Consider the following 16125-nt stretch of genomic DNA (forward strand, 5'->3'; position numbering starts at 1 on the left):
GACACGCAAGGTCACCATGCGATGTAGACTCATGTAAAATGCCCTTACCTAGTGATGCCAGGTCTCATAAACATATGAAATAAAAATTTAAGAGCAATAAGTAGATAGAGAATATTAAATGATTAAGTTACACTATATTTGGACATATGTGACTTGATTCAGATATTAAATAAAATACTTGAAATAAAAAGAAACATATTGGGATACATTTTTTTAAAGGAATATTAATTATCATGGACTGCCCAAAGTCGTAAACAAATGTATTTCTATGACTTGAGGTGCTACTGAATATTTAAAATTATTTTCAATGTAATGTTTACCCAAGATTTTGGGAACTAAAATAGACATTTTTCTGCACTGGATCACAACCATATTACTCCTTTACAGACTTAAGGCTCTTAAAGACACAGCGTCACTTCACCTGTCTGCCTCTGAAGCAAAGGGAAGAAAAGGGGGCATGGGATAATCCACCCATCGCCAAAGAAACTTGGCAAGACTTGAGTTCCTGCAACATTTTGCTGGACTGTGGGTATCTACTTGACTGATGTTCCAACATCACTTAAAAATGATGTCATTAAGGGCCAGTTATTTCACCTATAGCAACCGTTCCAAACTCTCTAGTTTATACTTGTTAAGAAAATGCCACAAAAGAGCCAAGAAACCCAGGTTTCTAAACAAGTGTGTGCTGTTGTCAAGCCAGCAGTCCTATTCCACTTACTTTCTGATCTCTACCACAGGTTTTAACCTTCATTGCTTGGGGTCTTTGAACAAAGGCTATTAAGTGTTCTCTTGTGGTTTACCTGCCTACTGTACAAAACGGATATACGAAGGAAATGGAGACACACTGCTATCTTGTGTCCTTGGTAGCATTTCCAGGATCCTTGGTGTTCTTAACTCACCTCTGCATACTGCCACCCGTCCACTCCACTGTCTGTTCTCCTGGCAGACTCGTTCCCTGTTCCCCTGTGAACGAACAGAGAGGGCTCATGAGCAGGGTCCTAATTTTATAACAGAGAGACAAGAAGGGACTGGGAAGCCGTCTTAGCCATGGACTTGGGTGGCTTGGTGCTGGAATGCTGAATGAATATAATGTAAAGTTTAGAATCTGAAAAAAAAATTCCACTGAAAGTCTTCCGTGGCAGAGTCATGTGATGATGGCAGATGTGGCTTTATCTTCTGTTTTAAATGACAGCTGGTCATAATCCATGGCAACGATGTGTGAAGAACAGGTCAGCAATGTCGGACATAAACTTGTTTAGTATATTTAAAAAGATTTTGAATGGGAAAACCCCTTCCCCCCAAAATAAAAAATTCTGAATGCATTTATCTTTCAATACTTCAGGCATAAAACAAAGCTTGTGAGATACTATATTGATCTGAGGGCTGAAATTTTCAACCACGAAACTCATCTACTATGCCTAAGTCTATCAAGGGCCTATGCGGTTAACATTTTAAATCATCTGTTAAAGTCGAAGCTTTACTCCTCTGCCTTCTGAAAGACAACTTTCTTGAACAATCATTTGTAATTATTGGGATATATTTTTCAATACCCAATAGCTCTTTGTGGCCATGTAGGCTGCTTGTCTGCAGTGATATTTAAGGCACGGCTCTTGGATTCCTGAGTTTCATTTTTGTAGATCTTTGTTTCACATTTTTCTCTTTATCTCTTACCAGAACAATCTGTGTTCCCATCTCGTATTATGCTTCTAATCAACTATGAAACAATAACTAATTAAAGGCTTATAACATTACATATTAAAAGGACTGAGTTTTAAGTCCCACCCACTCCTGCCTCTCATGTGTGGTATGTTTGGTGCACAAATGTATCCTGCTCTCTCTTTCTCTTTCTCTCTCTCTCTCTCTCTCTCTCTCTCTCTCTCTCTCTCTCTCTCTCTCCATCTCTTTACCTACCTATCTAAGGACCTTAGTTTCTACTGAACCTGCAGTTAGCCTGGCACCCAGCAATCCCCAGGGACCTTCTTGTCTGCAATCCACACATCACTGGGGTTACAGCCATGTATGCAGACCCCTGGCTTTTTAATGAGAGAGTATTAGTTTTTCAGATTCCAGTCCTCATGGTTGTGCAGTGAACACTCTTTCCAGAAGCATCTTTCCAGCTTCCTTAGTAAGTCTTCAGAAGCTTCACTGTAAGTGTGAACTTCAGCACATGGGATTTGTGAACTATTTGTTATTTTAGTTTTCTTTATGCTCATGCATGTTTCAGTACATGTCATATGTATATGGAAGCTTACGGTGGCCAGAAGAGAGTCATGGATTCCCTGGAGCTAGAATTGCAGGTGGTTGGGAGCCAGCTGAACTGAACTTGGGTCCTCTGGAAGAACAGCTGAGCCTTCTCTCCAGCCCTTTTTCATGATTATGCATGTATGCATGCATGCATGAATGTATGTATGTATGTATGTATGTATGAACATATGTATGTATGTATGTATGTATGTATGTATGTGTTTTAGCTGTGTTCTGAATCAGCAACAACCAGGGAGCTGCTAATCCTTTCTGCTTGCTTTCATCTCTGGTGACTGATATCCTTAATGTTCTCCTTGGAGGCATTTCTAATTTGAGCCCTGCATTTAATTATTGATAAATCTTCACTTGTAAAGATCTTGTTGACGCTAATGGGGCAAGTCCTGTCCTGACTTTCCTAAACAAAACAACAAAAAAAACCTAGATTCCATAAATTTCAGTTTTTTTTAAGTACGTTTTTTTGTTTTCCTTTTAATCAAATTGTAGAATACTTGAAAAACATGAAAGAAAAATACAGCTTCCACAATCCTCCATCCAAAGACAAATTTTACCCTTGTGCTTTTTCTTTGGACAGAAAAATACTTTTCTAACTCATATGTCAGACCTTAATAGTTTAAAAGAATCAGACAAGCGCCCACCTACCCAGCTCACTAAGAAGTGAGGCACTCTTGGTGTCAGGGGGCTTTGCATTTTCTCAGTGTTCCTCCACTTTGCTCTCTTCCTCTAACCTTTAAATTGTGAATAATCTGTTTGACTATGTCAATGTTTACTCTAATACAAATTCAAATGAATCAGTAGCTGTTCACTTTTTAAAAGCAAACCGATTCTCCCCACTTCCTCTTTAGATACTGGCAGCGTTTACCATGCATTTTTTCCTTTTCTTTCTCTGCCCTTCGTTTGCCTCGCTTACTATTAAGTCTTAGTTTTAGACCTATTTATTAGCACACTTCCCCCTGTCTAATCTGTTTCCAACCAACTCGCCCAGATTTTTAGAGCCTTAGATTGTTAGAGCCTTAACAGCCATTTGATTAGTGACTGGGTGTGATTTGTTTTAAAGATTTATTTATTTTATTTATATGAGTTCACTGTCACTGTCTTCAGACATTCAGAAGAGGGCATCAGATCCCATTACAGAGGGTTGTGAGTCACCATGTGGTTGCTGGGAATTGAACTCAGGACCTCTGGAAGAGCAGTCAGTGCTTCTAACTGCAGAGCTATCTCTCCAGCCCCGTGAATTTTTTTTTTTTTTTCCGGAGCTGGGGACCGAACCCAGGGCCTTGCGCTTCCTAGGCAAGCGCTCTACCACTGAGCTAAATCCCCAACCCGAATTTTTTTTTTTTTTAATAACCAACCCAATCTTTAGTTGTTTATTTTGATTAATTCTCTTAGTTGATTTATAGTTTTTCTTAAAATTTTTTCAGGGATTTTTTTTTTCGATATTCAAATAGCTCATAAAAAGGTATTTGCCTCACACACAGGTGAGGGCATATTTACATAGCAGAAGAATGTAACATAATTTATATTGGGTGTCTTGATTGTTTTGCTTGGTTTTGGTAACAGTTCAAGTCCTGGGAGTGCATGATCACAGTTATCCTGCACAGACTTGGGGCAATGCAGAGAGCATGACTCTCGCCAGTTATTGCCTGCAGCAACCTCAGCCCTGTAATTACTGGACGGCACGTGTCCGCAGACTGGAAGTGAGCAGATCAGTGCCCCAGTGTCCTTCGGGTCCGCCAGGAGAGACGGCCTGTCACCGAAGTCTGCTGGGTCTAAGAGCTGATCCCCAGCTACTTTCCCATCCCTCAACCTCTGGTGCTGAATGCTTGCTACATATGCAAACCTTTGACCTAGTTTGTTTTCTAGTGTGGTGATTGAAACACTAAGACCAAAAGTGACTTGTGGGTGAAAGGCATTATTTCAAGATACTGCTTACAGTTAGTTCATCATGATGAGAAGTCGGGACAGGGATTCAAGGCAGGAACTTAAAAGCAGGAACTGATGCAGCAACCACAGAAGACTGCCCCTTACTGGCTTGCTCTCATGGCTTGTGCAGGCTGCTTTTTCAGACAACTCAGGACTACCACAGTGGGCGGGGCTCTTCCATGTCACTCATTAGTGATGAACATGCCAGGCACATCTATCTATAGGCTAAGCCAATGGAGGCATTTTCTCAATTGAAGTGCCTCTTCCCAGATGACCTTATCATGGGTCAAACTGACTAAACAAAACAAAACACTGACCTGCATGGCCCTACAGAAGACCATGATGGCAGTAACTAAACAATATGTCATATATTTAAGAAAGACCTATGCTTTCACGAATCTCTAGGTCCCTTCTCTATTTCCTCTCTTTTTTCCCTGTCAATTTATTTGTTTTAGATTCTAGAAAGCTTATTTGTTCTGCTGATGTTCTCAGACACACTTTTGCTAGTTGTTTTCTATGATGTCACTGATTCTGTTTATCAGACTTAGAAGCTTAATAAAATCAAGTTTCTTCTTCTTCTTCTTCTTCTTCTTCTTCTTCTTCTTCTTCTTCTTCTTCTTCTTCTTCTTCTTCTTCCTCCTCCTCCTCCTCCTCCTCCTCCTCCTCCTCCTCCTCCTCCGCCCCTTCCTTCCTTTTCCTTCCTTCCTTCCTTTCCTCCTCCTCCTCCTCCTCCTCCTCCTCCTCCTCCTCCTCCTCCTCCTCCTCCTCCTCCTCCTCCTTCTGGAAGGGAGCAAGTCATTTTCACACATGAGCTGTTTCCATCCAGAAACATGAAATGTCTGTTATCTTTTTTGGGGGTGCGTGACATCAACAGGCACAGCTGATCAAAGCTAAATACAGCGGTTCATACGGATCTCAAATTCTGGTCTTCATTCATCCACTGGTGTGTTTTTGAAGGTGACTGTCCCTTCGTTAGCATTTGGTTCCCTGTACATGCAGCCTGTACTAGGGAGCCAACCTTTCCTCTTCAGTTACACGTTCTTGACGTACGTTTGCACAGGAATATCTGCTAATAGTTCCAGGCCGTTCCTCTTTAGGACAATTAGGAGTCTCTGTCCATGCTGTTGGACACCGGTAAGTCTGGTGGGAGACTTTTGAAACTTCCTTCAGTTGGCTCCATGTTTTCTTTAAAGATTTACTTACTTTTATTTCATGTGTGTGGGTGTTTTGCCTGCATATATGTCTGAACACCATATACATATATATACATATATATACATATGTGTGTGTGTGTGTGTGTGTGTGTGTGTGTGTGTGTCTGCACTGCCCACAGAGACCAGTAAAGGGCATTAGAGTCCCTGTACGGTTGGTTGTGAACTACCACGGGTGCTGGGAATCAAACTCAGGTCCTCTGAGAGAGCAGAGGGTGCTTTTAACTGCTGAGCCACATCTCCAGCCTCCTCTGGGTTCCCACTATCTTGGGTGATGATGGTTTCCAGGCAGGCTTCTTCATCTCTCACTCTAGACTGATAGTCATTATTTCCCCAAGAAGCTGGGCATAAATCCTTTGAAAGGACTCTCAGGTGATTTTAATGTGTAGAAAGGAGAGCAGCGATTCATAAACTTCATTCAGCTTCATAGTTAACACGAGACTGCTACTCCAACAGTTTAAGTTAAAGTACCAACTTCTTCAAATTTCATGAGTTTTTGGTATATTTTGTCTCAAAAAATGTATATATGTTTTCTTAAGAAATTTCAAGATCAGTAATCTCATGGACAGAATGCCCCAATTTCAAAGCCAGGAAAATCCCCTGGAAACAACCCATTCTTAGATTACCACTCTTCTTTTCATGTTTATTTTCCTAACCTTTGAGAAAATAAAATAACCATAGAAACCTGGTTCCAGTTCTCGTGGGCTTCTCCCTCTCTTTGATTCTTTGATTTCACAGTCACAAACAACGGAGGGAGGCAACACCACAAACATTTAACAGCTGACCTGGTCTTACACAGCACTGTGAGTATTCACAAGCGATTCCTGAAAAGGCAGATGATGATCTCCTGTGATTCACAGCAGCTCTCTTAGACAGAGTTAGATGGCGAGATAAGGCTTTCAGAGGAAGCAACTACAGCTCTCCCATTAAAGTTCATGGGTGCTGCTGCTGTGGTTATGATACTGCAATTAGGAGTCATCTTACAGATAAAGTGGAGGTTTTCTAAGTATAGTTCTGAGGGGCTTCAGGCTAGATATATCACGGGGTGTGATGGTTTGACTAGGAATGGCTCCCACAGACGTGTGTGTTAGAATGGGGGCCCTTAGGGTGTGGCACTATTAGGAGGTGTGGCCTTGTTGGAGTAGGTGTGGCCTTGTTGGAGTAGGTGTGGTCTTGTTGGAGTAGGTGTGGCCTTGGAGGAAGTGGGTGGTGGGGGACAGGCTTTGAGGTCTTAGAAGCTGAGCTTCTAAGGGTGTGTCTGAACCTTCACTTCTGCTGCCTGTGGACCAAGATGTAGAACTCTCAGCATGTCCAACATCCCGTCTGCCTGTGCGTTGCCATGTTTCCCTCCATGATGATAAGGGACTGAACCTCTGACACTGTAAGCCAGCCCCAATTATATGTTTCCCTTTATAAGAGTTGCAGTGGTCAAGGCATCTCTTCACAGCAACAAAACCCAAACTAAGGCCCAAGGGAACCTGGCATCTCAAGTAAGAGCTTGCTGGGTCCTGTGCGCTCACTGCTGGTGAAGTGCTTGGCTTCAGTCTAGTACTTCCTTGTTGAGGTTGTTCTATAGTGACTATTGTAGTGACTATAGAACTCTAGTAGTGACTATAGTGACTATAGGTCTATAGTAGGACCAGTTTGGAGCTGTCTGACATGGGTGTTGGGAACCTAATTCAGGTCCTCTGCTTGAGCAGCAAGTGCTCCAAACTGCTGAGTCATCTCTCCATCCTTAATCTGTTTTTCAAACTGACCTTGAACAAGCTAGATAAACACTCTACCCCTGAGCTATGTCCCTTGACCCTTTCTTCTCTGTCTGTTTTGTGACAGAGCCTTGACACCTGCCCAGGCAGGCCTTGAACTTGTCAACCTCATGTCTCTTCCTTCTGAATAGCTGAGATCACAGGTAACGTGTCACCACACCTGGCTGATAACTTTTGGGTGCTTAAATATTCTAAGTCATCTTTTAACTACTTTTTTTCCCCCAAAAGTGTTAAGAAAGTAAAGTAACAAAATATAATAGGATGTTTTTAGAAGCAATGTTGGTAAAGCTAATTTATTCTAATATTAAGAAGAATCATAAGCATATCAGAACAGCACATTAATTTTTGTTGAACGATTTGTTAGCATACCTCTAATTCATAGCCAGGGTCACACTGATAAACAACGGTGCTTCCGAAGCTGTATTCACTGCCGACCACGAATCCATGCTCTGGACTTTCAGGCTGCCCACAGACAACCGGGATGCAGGATTCCTCGGAAAGCGGTGGCTCCCATGTACCATCGGGCTAAAGAGCAGACCACAGGGTCAGAGTTGGGATTTATACGTGGGTGTTCTGTTTATATGGCAGACTCATCCCCAAAGTGAGAGTCAAAAGGACCCAGGGTTGAATTGAGTTGCTTCTTACCTATCTCTAGGTCTTAAAAACACAGTCAGCACTGAACACTTGTTGACATCTCAGAAACACAAAATAAACAATTTCCCTCAAACAGAGGTGTCCCATAAGGAAGTCTTTAGTACAGCATGCTAACTAGAGGGTGGGCTGAGGGAGGGTTAGTGCAGATACCCCACCTTTTATCCCAGGGAACCCTGCTGTTGCCTGTCTGCTTGTGCAACATCTGGGCCTTCTACTTAAGACCATCACAGCCCCTGGCAGGTTTCTCCATACAGATACTCATCTGGGCATGGGATACTTTGCTATGCATATCTCACTATAGGTTAATTAATTAATTAACTGGTTAATTAACTGGTTAATTAATTTCTATAAGTACCCTGTATCTGTCTTCAGACACACCAGAAGAGGGCATTGGATCCCATTACACATGGTTGTAAGGTACCATGTAGTTGCTGGGAATTGAACTCAGGACCTTTGGAAGAGCAGTCAGTGCTCTTAATCTCTGAGCCATCTCTACAGCCCAGTGTTTTTGTTTCTGTTTTAACATTCCCCTTAAGTTTGGCTCCTTCTTAATCTAAAACTGGGGATATTACGAAAAACCACTAGTTCCATTTCTTTTTTCCTCCTTGTTAAACAATTTTATCTTATACATGTGAGTATTTTGCCAGCACATTTCTCTGTGCTTGTGGACATCAGATCCCCCGACCTGTAGTTACAGCTGTAAGCCACCATATGGGTGCTGGGGGCCAAACCTAGGTCTTCTGGAGGGGCAGCAAGTGCTCTTAAACACCAGTCCATCCCCCTGCCCCACCTTCTATTTCTAGGAAGCATCTCGAATCTTTGGATGTAAGTGAGAACTTGAGGAATTTGTTCTTTCCAGGCGGGCAAGACATGAGTTCTGTTCATAGTAACAGATGCCAGAGTTAACTTACACATTCCAAGCCAGACAGAACCTTACCTGGCACGTTGACCGGTCTGCTCCGTCATAGGTAAACCCTTCTGTGCACGACACAGAAACTTGTCTATTCACCTGGAAGTCATCTCCGTGAACACGTATGCGCGTCCTGTTGGATGGCACAGGACATGTTTTAGGACTGCAGTTGATTCTTTCAGGGAACCACCGACCATCTTGCTGGCAGGTGAATGTGTCTGTGTCCGTATCCACCACATACCCTTCCAGACACCTGCAATGCAAACAAGAAGATGAAAACCAAGAAGGTACCACGCTGTGACCGACCTATGCCCAGGTGAACACAACTGCCCCAGGCTCAGGACATTCTGTGAGAAACCTGAAAACTGGCTCAAAGGTCAGATGGATAACGTCCCTGCACAAGACATTAATAAAGCAACATCCAGACAAATTCTTAGTGACTCACACTCAGGACCAACAAAGGCTAAAGTCGTCTTAGATGTTGCTGGGGTTACTTGTCTGTTCATTCTGAAATAGCCACCAGTTTAAGAAATTATAGGGACTGGACTCCGATACTGATAGGGATATGACATGGTGTTTATGGTTTGCCTCCTATTCAACACTCAGTACTGTCTGAGGTGCTTGTATAAGGTGCTCCTTTTAAACTTGATCGTTAAGCACTGTCATAGCCATAGAATGGTTAACACTTAAGTCAACTTGGCTCTTAAGTTCCCAAGTGATTTAAAAATGTAAATACTAATGCAGTGAGTGGGTCCACACAAGGATGCTTTTCTGGTGAGCCCTCTGTGTGCTTCACAAATACCAACGAGTCCAATCCTCACGTCTGCCTCATGAGCAGGTGCCATTTGGCTCCTCACTGCCATTTGGCATCGATGAGGTTAGCACCCTTCTTGAAGCCACATGACTCTGCATGGGTAGTGTGAGATGTGGAGAGACTGAGTTCTCTAGAGGGAATTGTCTGGCACCCATGTTCCTACCACTCCCGTATGCTGCCTTTCAAATTAAACCATTTAATTAACTTATAGTGATCATTGGAAGATATCTTTTAGTTTCCACCTATTAACCAGGTTAGGTGGGAGACAGAAGTCTCCTACAATCGAACCAACCTGATTAGTGGAAACTAAGCAAAGATTGGTCATCATCACATGCCAAGGACAAAGCCCCAGGTGACTCCTCATGAGCAGGTGACATCGTGGCTCTCAAAGTGCCTGACATATCAACATCTACCCAGAAGTCTTAAAATATACTTCAAAGTCACCGACTGGCCACTCATTCTTTTGTTTTGGGCTAACATTCTGTCCTTCCGTAGACTTTGCTTTTTACTACAGTCAGGGTAACGTGAAGGTGGGGCTAAAACGTTCAGAATGAGCCACCCCAGAAGAGGTGCTAAGTTATCAATGAGGTATGAGGCATTAATGCTCATAGTTCTCCCAGGAACATGAACGAATTCTTGAGACAATCGAGATGCTTTGGAACCTGATAGTTATTTATTCCAGTAACATTTTTAATTCCTAAGTTTATTCTAAATTTTTACGTCTTTCATTTTAATATTTAATGTCACGATCCCCCTCAGACAGCGGAGTATTATGTGAGCAACATATTCTGAGCTTAAGTAGCGCAGGGTGGATAGCCTCCTTACTTATATTGCTCAGTGATTCAAACATAATTGAGGGTGGTTAGAGGACCTTGCAGCTTTGTGAGCACCATGAGGATGGGCTTAGAACCGTAGTCTGGAAAGGGTCTACATTTATTTTCATAGTAAGTGGATTTCTACATAGTCCCGAGTAAATAAAATGTTAAAAGCTTTGGGGTTTGGAGGGCAGCCCAGAGATGGTGGTTCTCTTTCTAATTAGCTGCGTTTGGACCTCTGACTTCATTTTAGAATCTTCTCACCTACACTCCTTGCGGACTCCACAGCCACCCATGGTCTTACCTGAGTTTCACTTTGCTTTCATAGGTATGTGCCTCTCCTGTTGCCACTGCATTGGCAACCGTCGGTGGGGGTCCACAGGACACGGGCTCACACGTTGGGTAAGGCTCGCTCCATATCCCCTTCTCTGTACAAATCAGATCTGAACTACCCTGTATGATGTAGCCAGGTCTGCAGCTGTAAGTTACCACGTTGTCCTCTGAAGGGCTACCCTTGATGACGATTCCGTTGGGTACAGTTGGGAGAGGGCCACAATCAGCATGCTCACAGAGTGGGAAGTCAGACCATTGGCCGTTGGCATCACAGGTGATTTCAGGAAGTCCAAGCAGTTTGAAGCCTTTGAAGCACTCGATCTGGACCGTCTTTCCACAGCCCAAATCAGTTGCATTGACGGTCCCCTGTTGAATGATGGGTGTGGAACACGTGCAAGGTAGACAGGAAGGCGTGCTGCCGCTCCAGGAACCATCGGGAAGGCATCTCCTTGATGGGTTTCCGTGGAGTTTATAACCAGTAAAACATTGGTACTGTATGTGGCCCCCATGAAAAAAGGAAAAGCCATTAGGGAAGCCCTGGGGAAGATCGGCAGGAGGACCACAGGTAGCTGGTTTACAGATGGGAACTTCTGCATCCCAAGTCCCATTGGACTGACAGGTGAGTTTCGGAGTCCCCTGCAACACATAGCCCTCTAGACAGTGGAATGTTACTTCTTTCTTGAACCCATAGTCTAGGCCATCTGTCACCCCATTTGCCACCTGTGGTGGGGCAGGACATCTGACAGGCACACAGCTGGGAGTGGTACCACTCCAACTTCCATTGGTAAGACAGACACGACTCCTGGCTCCTTCAAGTATGAACCCTTCACCACAAGAGTATGCAATCTCCTTTTGGAATGTGTACTCTTCTCCCGTCACTTGGCCATTGGTGGGGACCGGGGGCGAGCCACAATCCACAGGAAGGCATACAGGCTCATGGCCATCCCACTGTTTATTTTCTTGGCATGTCCTCTTCTCAGTGCCATTGAGCACATAGCCGGAGTCACACTCGTAGTGCAACACACCCAGGTATGAGTAGTCGTTTCCTTTGATGGACCCATTCCCGAGTGGGTTTGGCTCACTGCATGAGATGACTTCACAGCGTGGAACCGTGCCACTCCACTGCTTATTCTGTAGACAAAGTCTCAAGTGGGAGCCTTCTAGAACGTGCCCCGGCTTGCAACTATATTGGGCGGCACTGCCCATAGTAGTCTGTGTAAAATGTAGAAAGCCATTTTCGGGAGCAACGGGCAAATCACATTCAATGGAAATACAAGAGGGTGCGGTCCCATTCCATGTGCCATCTTCCTGGCAGACCAGCACAGGGATTCCCAGCAGTTCATAACCAGGCTCACAGCGATAAGACACCGTCGTGCCATATAGAAATTGGGATGCATGTGGTACAAGGGACTCCTCTGTGATTTCCGACGCTTTGGCTGTCGCTTCCAAATGTTGAGGGTGAGGAGTCAGATATGGGACTTCCATCATGTCGTCTTCTTGGACAAAATATCCCTGCCCATCGCTGACTCTAGTGCAGTCTCCAAAGTCTATGTGAGGAGGGAGACCGCAGTCTATGGGTACACACGTCGGGCTGGAGCTTGACCACCCCGTCTCTTCGCAGGTCTGCATGGCATGCCCAACCACCTGAAACCCGGGGAAACAGCTATAGATAATCATGGCGCCATATCTGTAATCCGCGCCTTCTACGAAACCATTTTCGATGGGCTGGGGGTCACTACAGTGGATGGCATTGCAAGATGGGGCATCCATATCCCAGTTACCTGTCTCTAAACAGGTCAGGGATTTGGGACCTTCGAGCCGGAAGCCTCGGTCACAAGAGTATGTGATGGTTTGTCCATACTGAAAGCTCACGGAAGAGAATTGGCCATTTAGAATCTCTTTGGGCTCTGGGCATTCAATGGGTCTGCACATTGGTTTTCCTCCAAGCCACTGGCCATTTTCCCCACAGAGGGTGGTGGTGTTGCCCACTAACTCGAAGCCTGGCTTACAGGTGTAGAGCGTGGTGCTGAGATAGGCGAGCCCTTGCACATGGATGATGCCGTTGAGGATCTCCTCAGGTTGGGGACATTCCACCGGAACGCACTCGGGCAACGGAGAACTCCAGGTGCCGTCAACTTGGCAGAGGATGATTGGATTGCCTCTTAAGAAAAACCCATCGACACACAAATACTTGACGGTACTTCCAAAGTGAAGAGCACCCGAAGACGCGGGGACGCCGAAGGGAATCAAGGGAGGCGACTGACAAAGGACCAGCTTACAAACAGGAAAGGAACCGTTCCATTGCCCGGATGGCAAGCACTTGAGGACAGAGGGGCCCTGCAAGGCATGGCCCTCTTTACAGGAAATGGTCATCACGCCTACCTCAGAAGTTAATTCCTTCAGCACGAGCTGGTTTTCTAAGAGGGGAGGCTCTGCACACTTAGTGGGGACACACTTTGGGCTTGGTTTCTTGCTCCATTTGCCAGATTTCTGGCAAGTCCAAGAATTATCACCAACCAGCTCATAGCCCTCATTACAGACAAACTGAACCTTGGACCCTACTTCAAAGCTTTCTCCTCTCAAGAAGCCATTCTGAATGGGAGGGGGTTTCCCACAGTTGAGAGGCGTGCAGGACAGAGGGGCGTCACTGTGCCAGTGTCGGTTGGCTTGGCAGACAAACACAGGGCTTCCGACTGCCTTGTAACCTGGGTTGCACTGGAACCTTGCTTCGCTCTCAAAGGTCCTGCCAGTGGTGTGCTGAACAACAGGGAAAGAAAAGTCAGCACAGCCTGCAGAACAGGAAAGCCAACAGATAGAGCACATTGACAGGCAAACAGAATAGAACCCGAAGACCGACATTTACAATGAATCAGTTAGGACGTCCACGAGTAAAGATTTATGACGTTCAAAACCGGTCTGCTCTGATTTTTGTGGGAAGGGAAAATGTAGAGGTAAAATGTGGAAGATCCGATGAGGTCATTTCCTCTGTAGCAATTCTTATGGAACCCAACAGAGATAAGATCAGGGGTCTACGCAGATTTTGGTGAGCTGAAGGGCAGTGCCAACAGTATATATAGAGAACTTAGTGTGTTAAAAAAAGGTATGCATAGATGTTTTAGAAACTATTTCAGTTAAAATATTGTCTACTTAAAATGGCACCATGGCCTTTGATTCGGGAGACTAGACTACTTCCCTTCTCCTCTTTTTCTTCCTCATCCCTTGTCCCCTTCTCTTTTGGTATATGTGGGTGCATGTGTGGGGCCCTGTTGCCAACCTCAGGTGTCATATCTCAGGTGCCATTCACCTTGCTTTGCTTTATTTATTTCCTGAGACAGTCTTTGACTATTGCTTGTCGGGCAGGCTAGGCCAGCAAGCCAGTGAGTTCTGGGGAGTCAGGTGTCTCTGCCAGGGCAGCCTGTGGTTATAGGTGTGTGGCACCGTGCCTGGCTTTTCTTACCCTGGGGTCTGGAGATCAAGCTCACACTCTCTCTTGCACAGAGAGCACTTTACCTCCAGAGCTATCACTACAGCTTTTGTTCCAGTCTTCCTGACACACTTAGTGAGAAGACACTCTAGGGTGGGAAGCAGATTACATTCGTACCACACTTGACAACGGGCTCACCGTGGTGAAATTACCTTTAGATGTCTCGAAAGAGCAATGCAAAAACTGCACCTCACAGTTCCCTTAAAAATCGGAGTAACAATAAGCATCGCTGAGTTCCATTTAGGTGATGAGTTTGGTAAGAGCAAAATGGAATTTCATGAAAACTGGCTCTAACTTCATATTAATGGCTAAGCTAGGTTACAAAGGCCTAACGATAGGTTACTATAATGCAGAAAGATGTATACTGAGGGGGCTGGAGAGGTGGTACAGTGGTTAAGAGTATCGGCTGTCCTCCAGAGGACTAAGGTTGAATCTTTAGCACCCACATGGTGCCTCTCAACTGTCTGTAACTCTAGTCCTATGGGATCTGATGCCTTTTCTCACCTCCTTGAACATACAGGGTGCATGGTTATATGGGCAGGGAAATACCTGTATGTATAAACTAAGAATTTGAAAAGATAAATATTGTAAGGTTTCTTAATTATCTTGATTAGTTTTTATTCAACACACACTATGTGTAGACTATATGTGTAGAGTAATTTCTGTTTCAGCAATCTGTTCACTGCCTTTACTTGGAAGTACTCACTCAGTCACGGTAGTGACCCAATGAGGGATGGACATTTGCTAGTCTCTTACCTCCAGGAAGCCGTTCTCAACCTTAGGTGGTTCGTTACAGGATACGGGGTGGCAGGTGGGCAGGGGTCTACTCCACTGTCCCGTGGCCTCACATGTGCTCTTCTTCTCCCCTTTGATATAGAATCCCTTGTGGCAGCTGTACGCCACCACGGCCCCGAAACTGTAGTTCGTTCCACTCGGGTAGCCATTTGTGATGCTTGGAGGCTCTCCGCACCGCACTGGGATGCACTGGACGGACAAGGGAGAAGGGCTCCACTGTCCGCCTCTCAGGCATTCAATCTTCGCTGAGGTGTTCAGTACGAAACCCTCCATGCACTTGAAGCTTACTACCGAGCCAGCTGCAAATTTTGCTTTGCTCACAGACTCCAAGATGCTGTAGGAAACAGATGGGGGTTTCTCACAGAAGTGAGCTATGCAGCGGGGCACAGCCTGGCCCTCGGGGGGAACCCAGTTCCCCTGGGCGTTGCAGATGAGCTGGGAATTGTCAGCCAGGCTGTAACCATCTGCACAGTAGTAGAACGCGGTGTCCCCGAAGAGCCTGTGCGCAGTCTCTGGAGAGGCGTGGTCCACATTGGGGGGCTCGTCGCAGGAGACGGCCAGGCACTGGTGGTTACTTGAATTCCACTTGCCGTTGGCCTGGCATATGATGGTGTCAGGGCCGGCAAGGGTGTAGCTATGAGAAGGAAGGGAAAGAAACAACTCAATGTAGTATCGACAAAAGGCATTCTCTTCTCTTTTCATTTTTCTAGTCTTTCCAACACTTACTTTGCCTTTATTCTTTGGTTTTTTAAAAAAAATATTATTTAGCAACTGAATATTGAACTTATTGTTAAAATGATTTTAATGCTCGATTAGTAAGGAAATAGGTTTAAGACTTTTGCTATTTAAAGAACTCCAATGAGAGTTACACGTGTGTGTGTGTGTGTGTGTGTGTGTGTGTGTATGTGCTCTGTGTGTGTGTGTGTGTGTGTGTGTTTGCTTGCTTGCTTGCTTCTCGCAGTTGTACATGTGTACATGTACATGCTTGGAGAGGAGAGATCAGAGGTCACAATCATTTATTAGGAGTCATCTACCTTACTTTTTGAGAGGCAGTTTTGTTGTTGTTGTTGTTGTTTTGTTTTATTTTGTTTGCTGGGACCTGAATATTGCAGCATAGGCAGGCTGGCTTACTGGTGAGTCTCGGAGATCTGCTAACCT

The 16125-nt window shown here is 44.7% G+C and overlaps 1 protein-coding gene across 2 annotated transcripts in view; it reads right to left on the minus strand.

The window, feature by feature from the left end:
• Svep1 (sushi, von Willebrand factor type A, EGF and pentraxin domain containing 1) overlaps nucleotides 1–16125 on the minus strand; it is a 176770-nt gene that overhangs the window by 16085 nt on the left and 144560 nt on the right. For both annotated transcript variants that reach the window (NM_001419684.1, XM_039111040.2), the window contains 5 exons: nucleotides 14929–15601; nucleotides 10660–13445; nucleotides 8754–8979; nucleotides 7532–7687; nucleotides 900–963 (listed from right to left, as the gene is read on the minus strand). In NM_001419684.1, coding sequence (NP_001406613.1) covers nucleotides 900–963; nucleotides 7532–7687; nucleotides 8754–8979; nucleotides 10660–13445; nucleotides 14929–15601 — 3905 coding nt within the window. The remainder of the gene's footprint in view (nucleotides 1–899; nucleotides 964–7531; nucleotides 7688–8753; nucleotides 8980–10659; nucleotides 13446–14928; nucleotides 15602–16125) is intronic.

Source organism: Rattus norvegicus, chromosome 5, assembly GCF_036323735.1.
Source record: "Rattus norvegicus strain BN/NHsdMcwi chromosome 5, GRCr8, whole genome shotgun sequence".
In the NCBI taxonomy this organism is placed as follows: domain Eukaryota; kingdom Metazoa; phylum Chordata; class Mammalia; order Rodentia; family Muridae; genus Rattus; species Rattus norvegicus.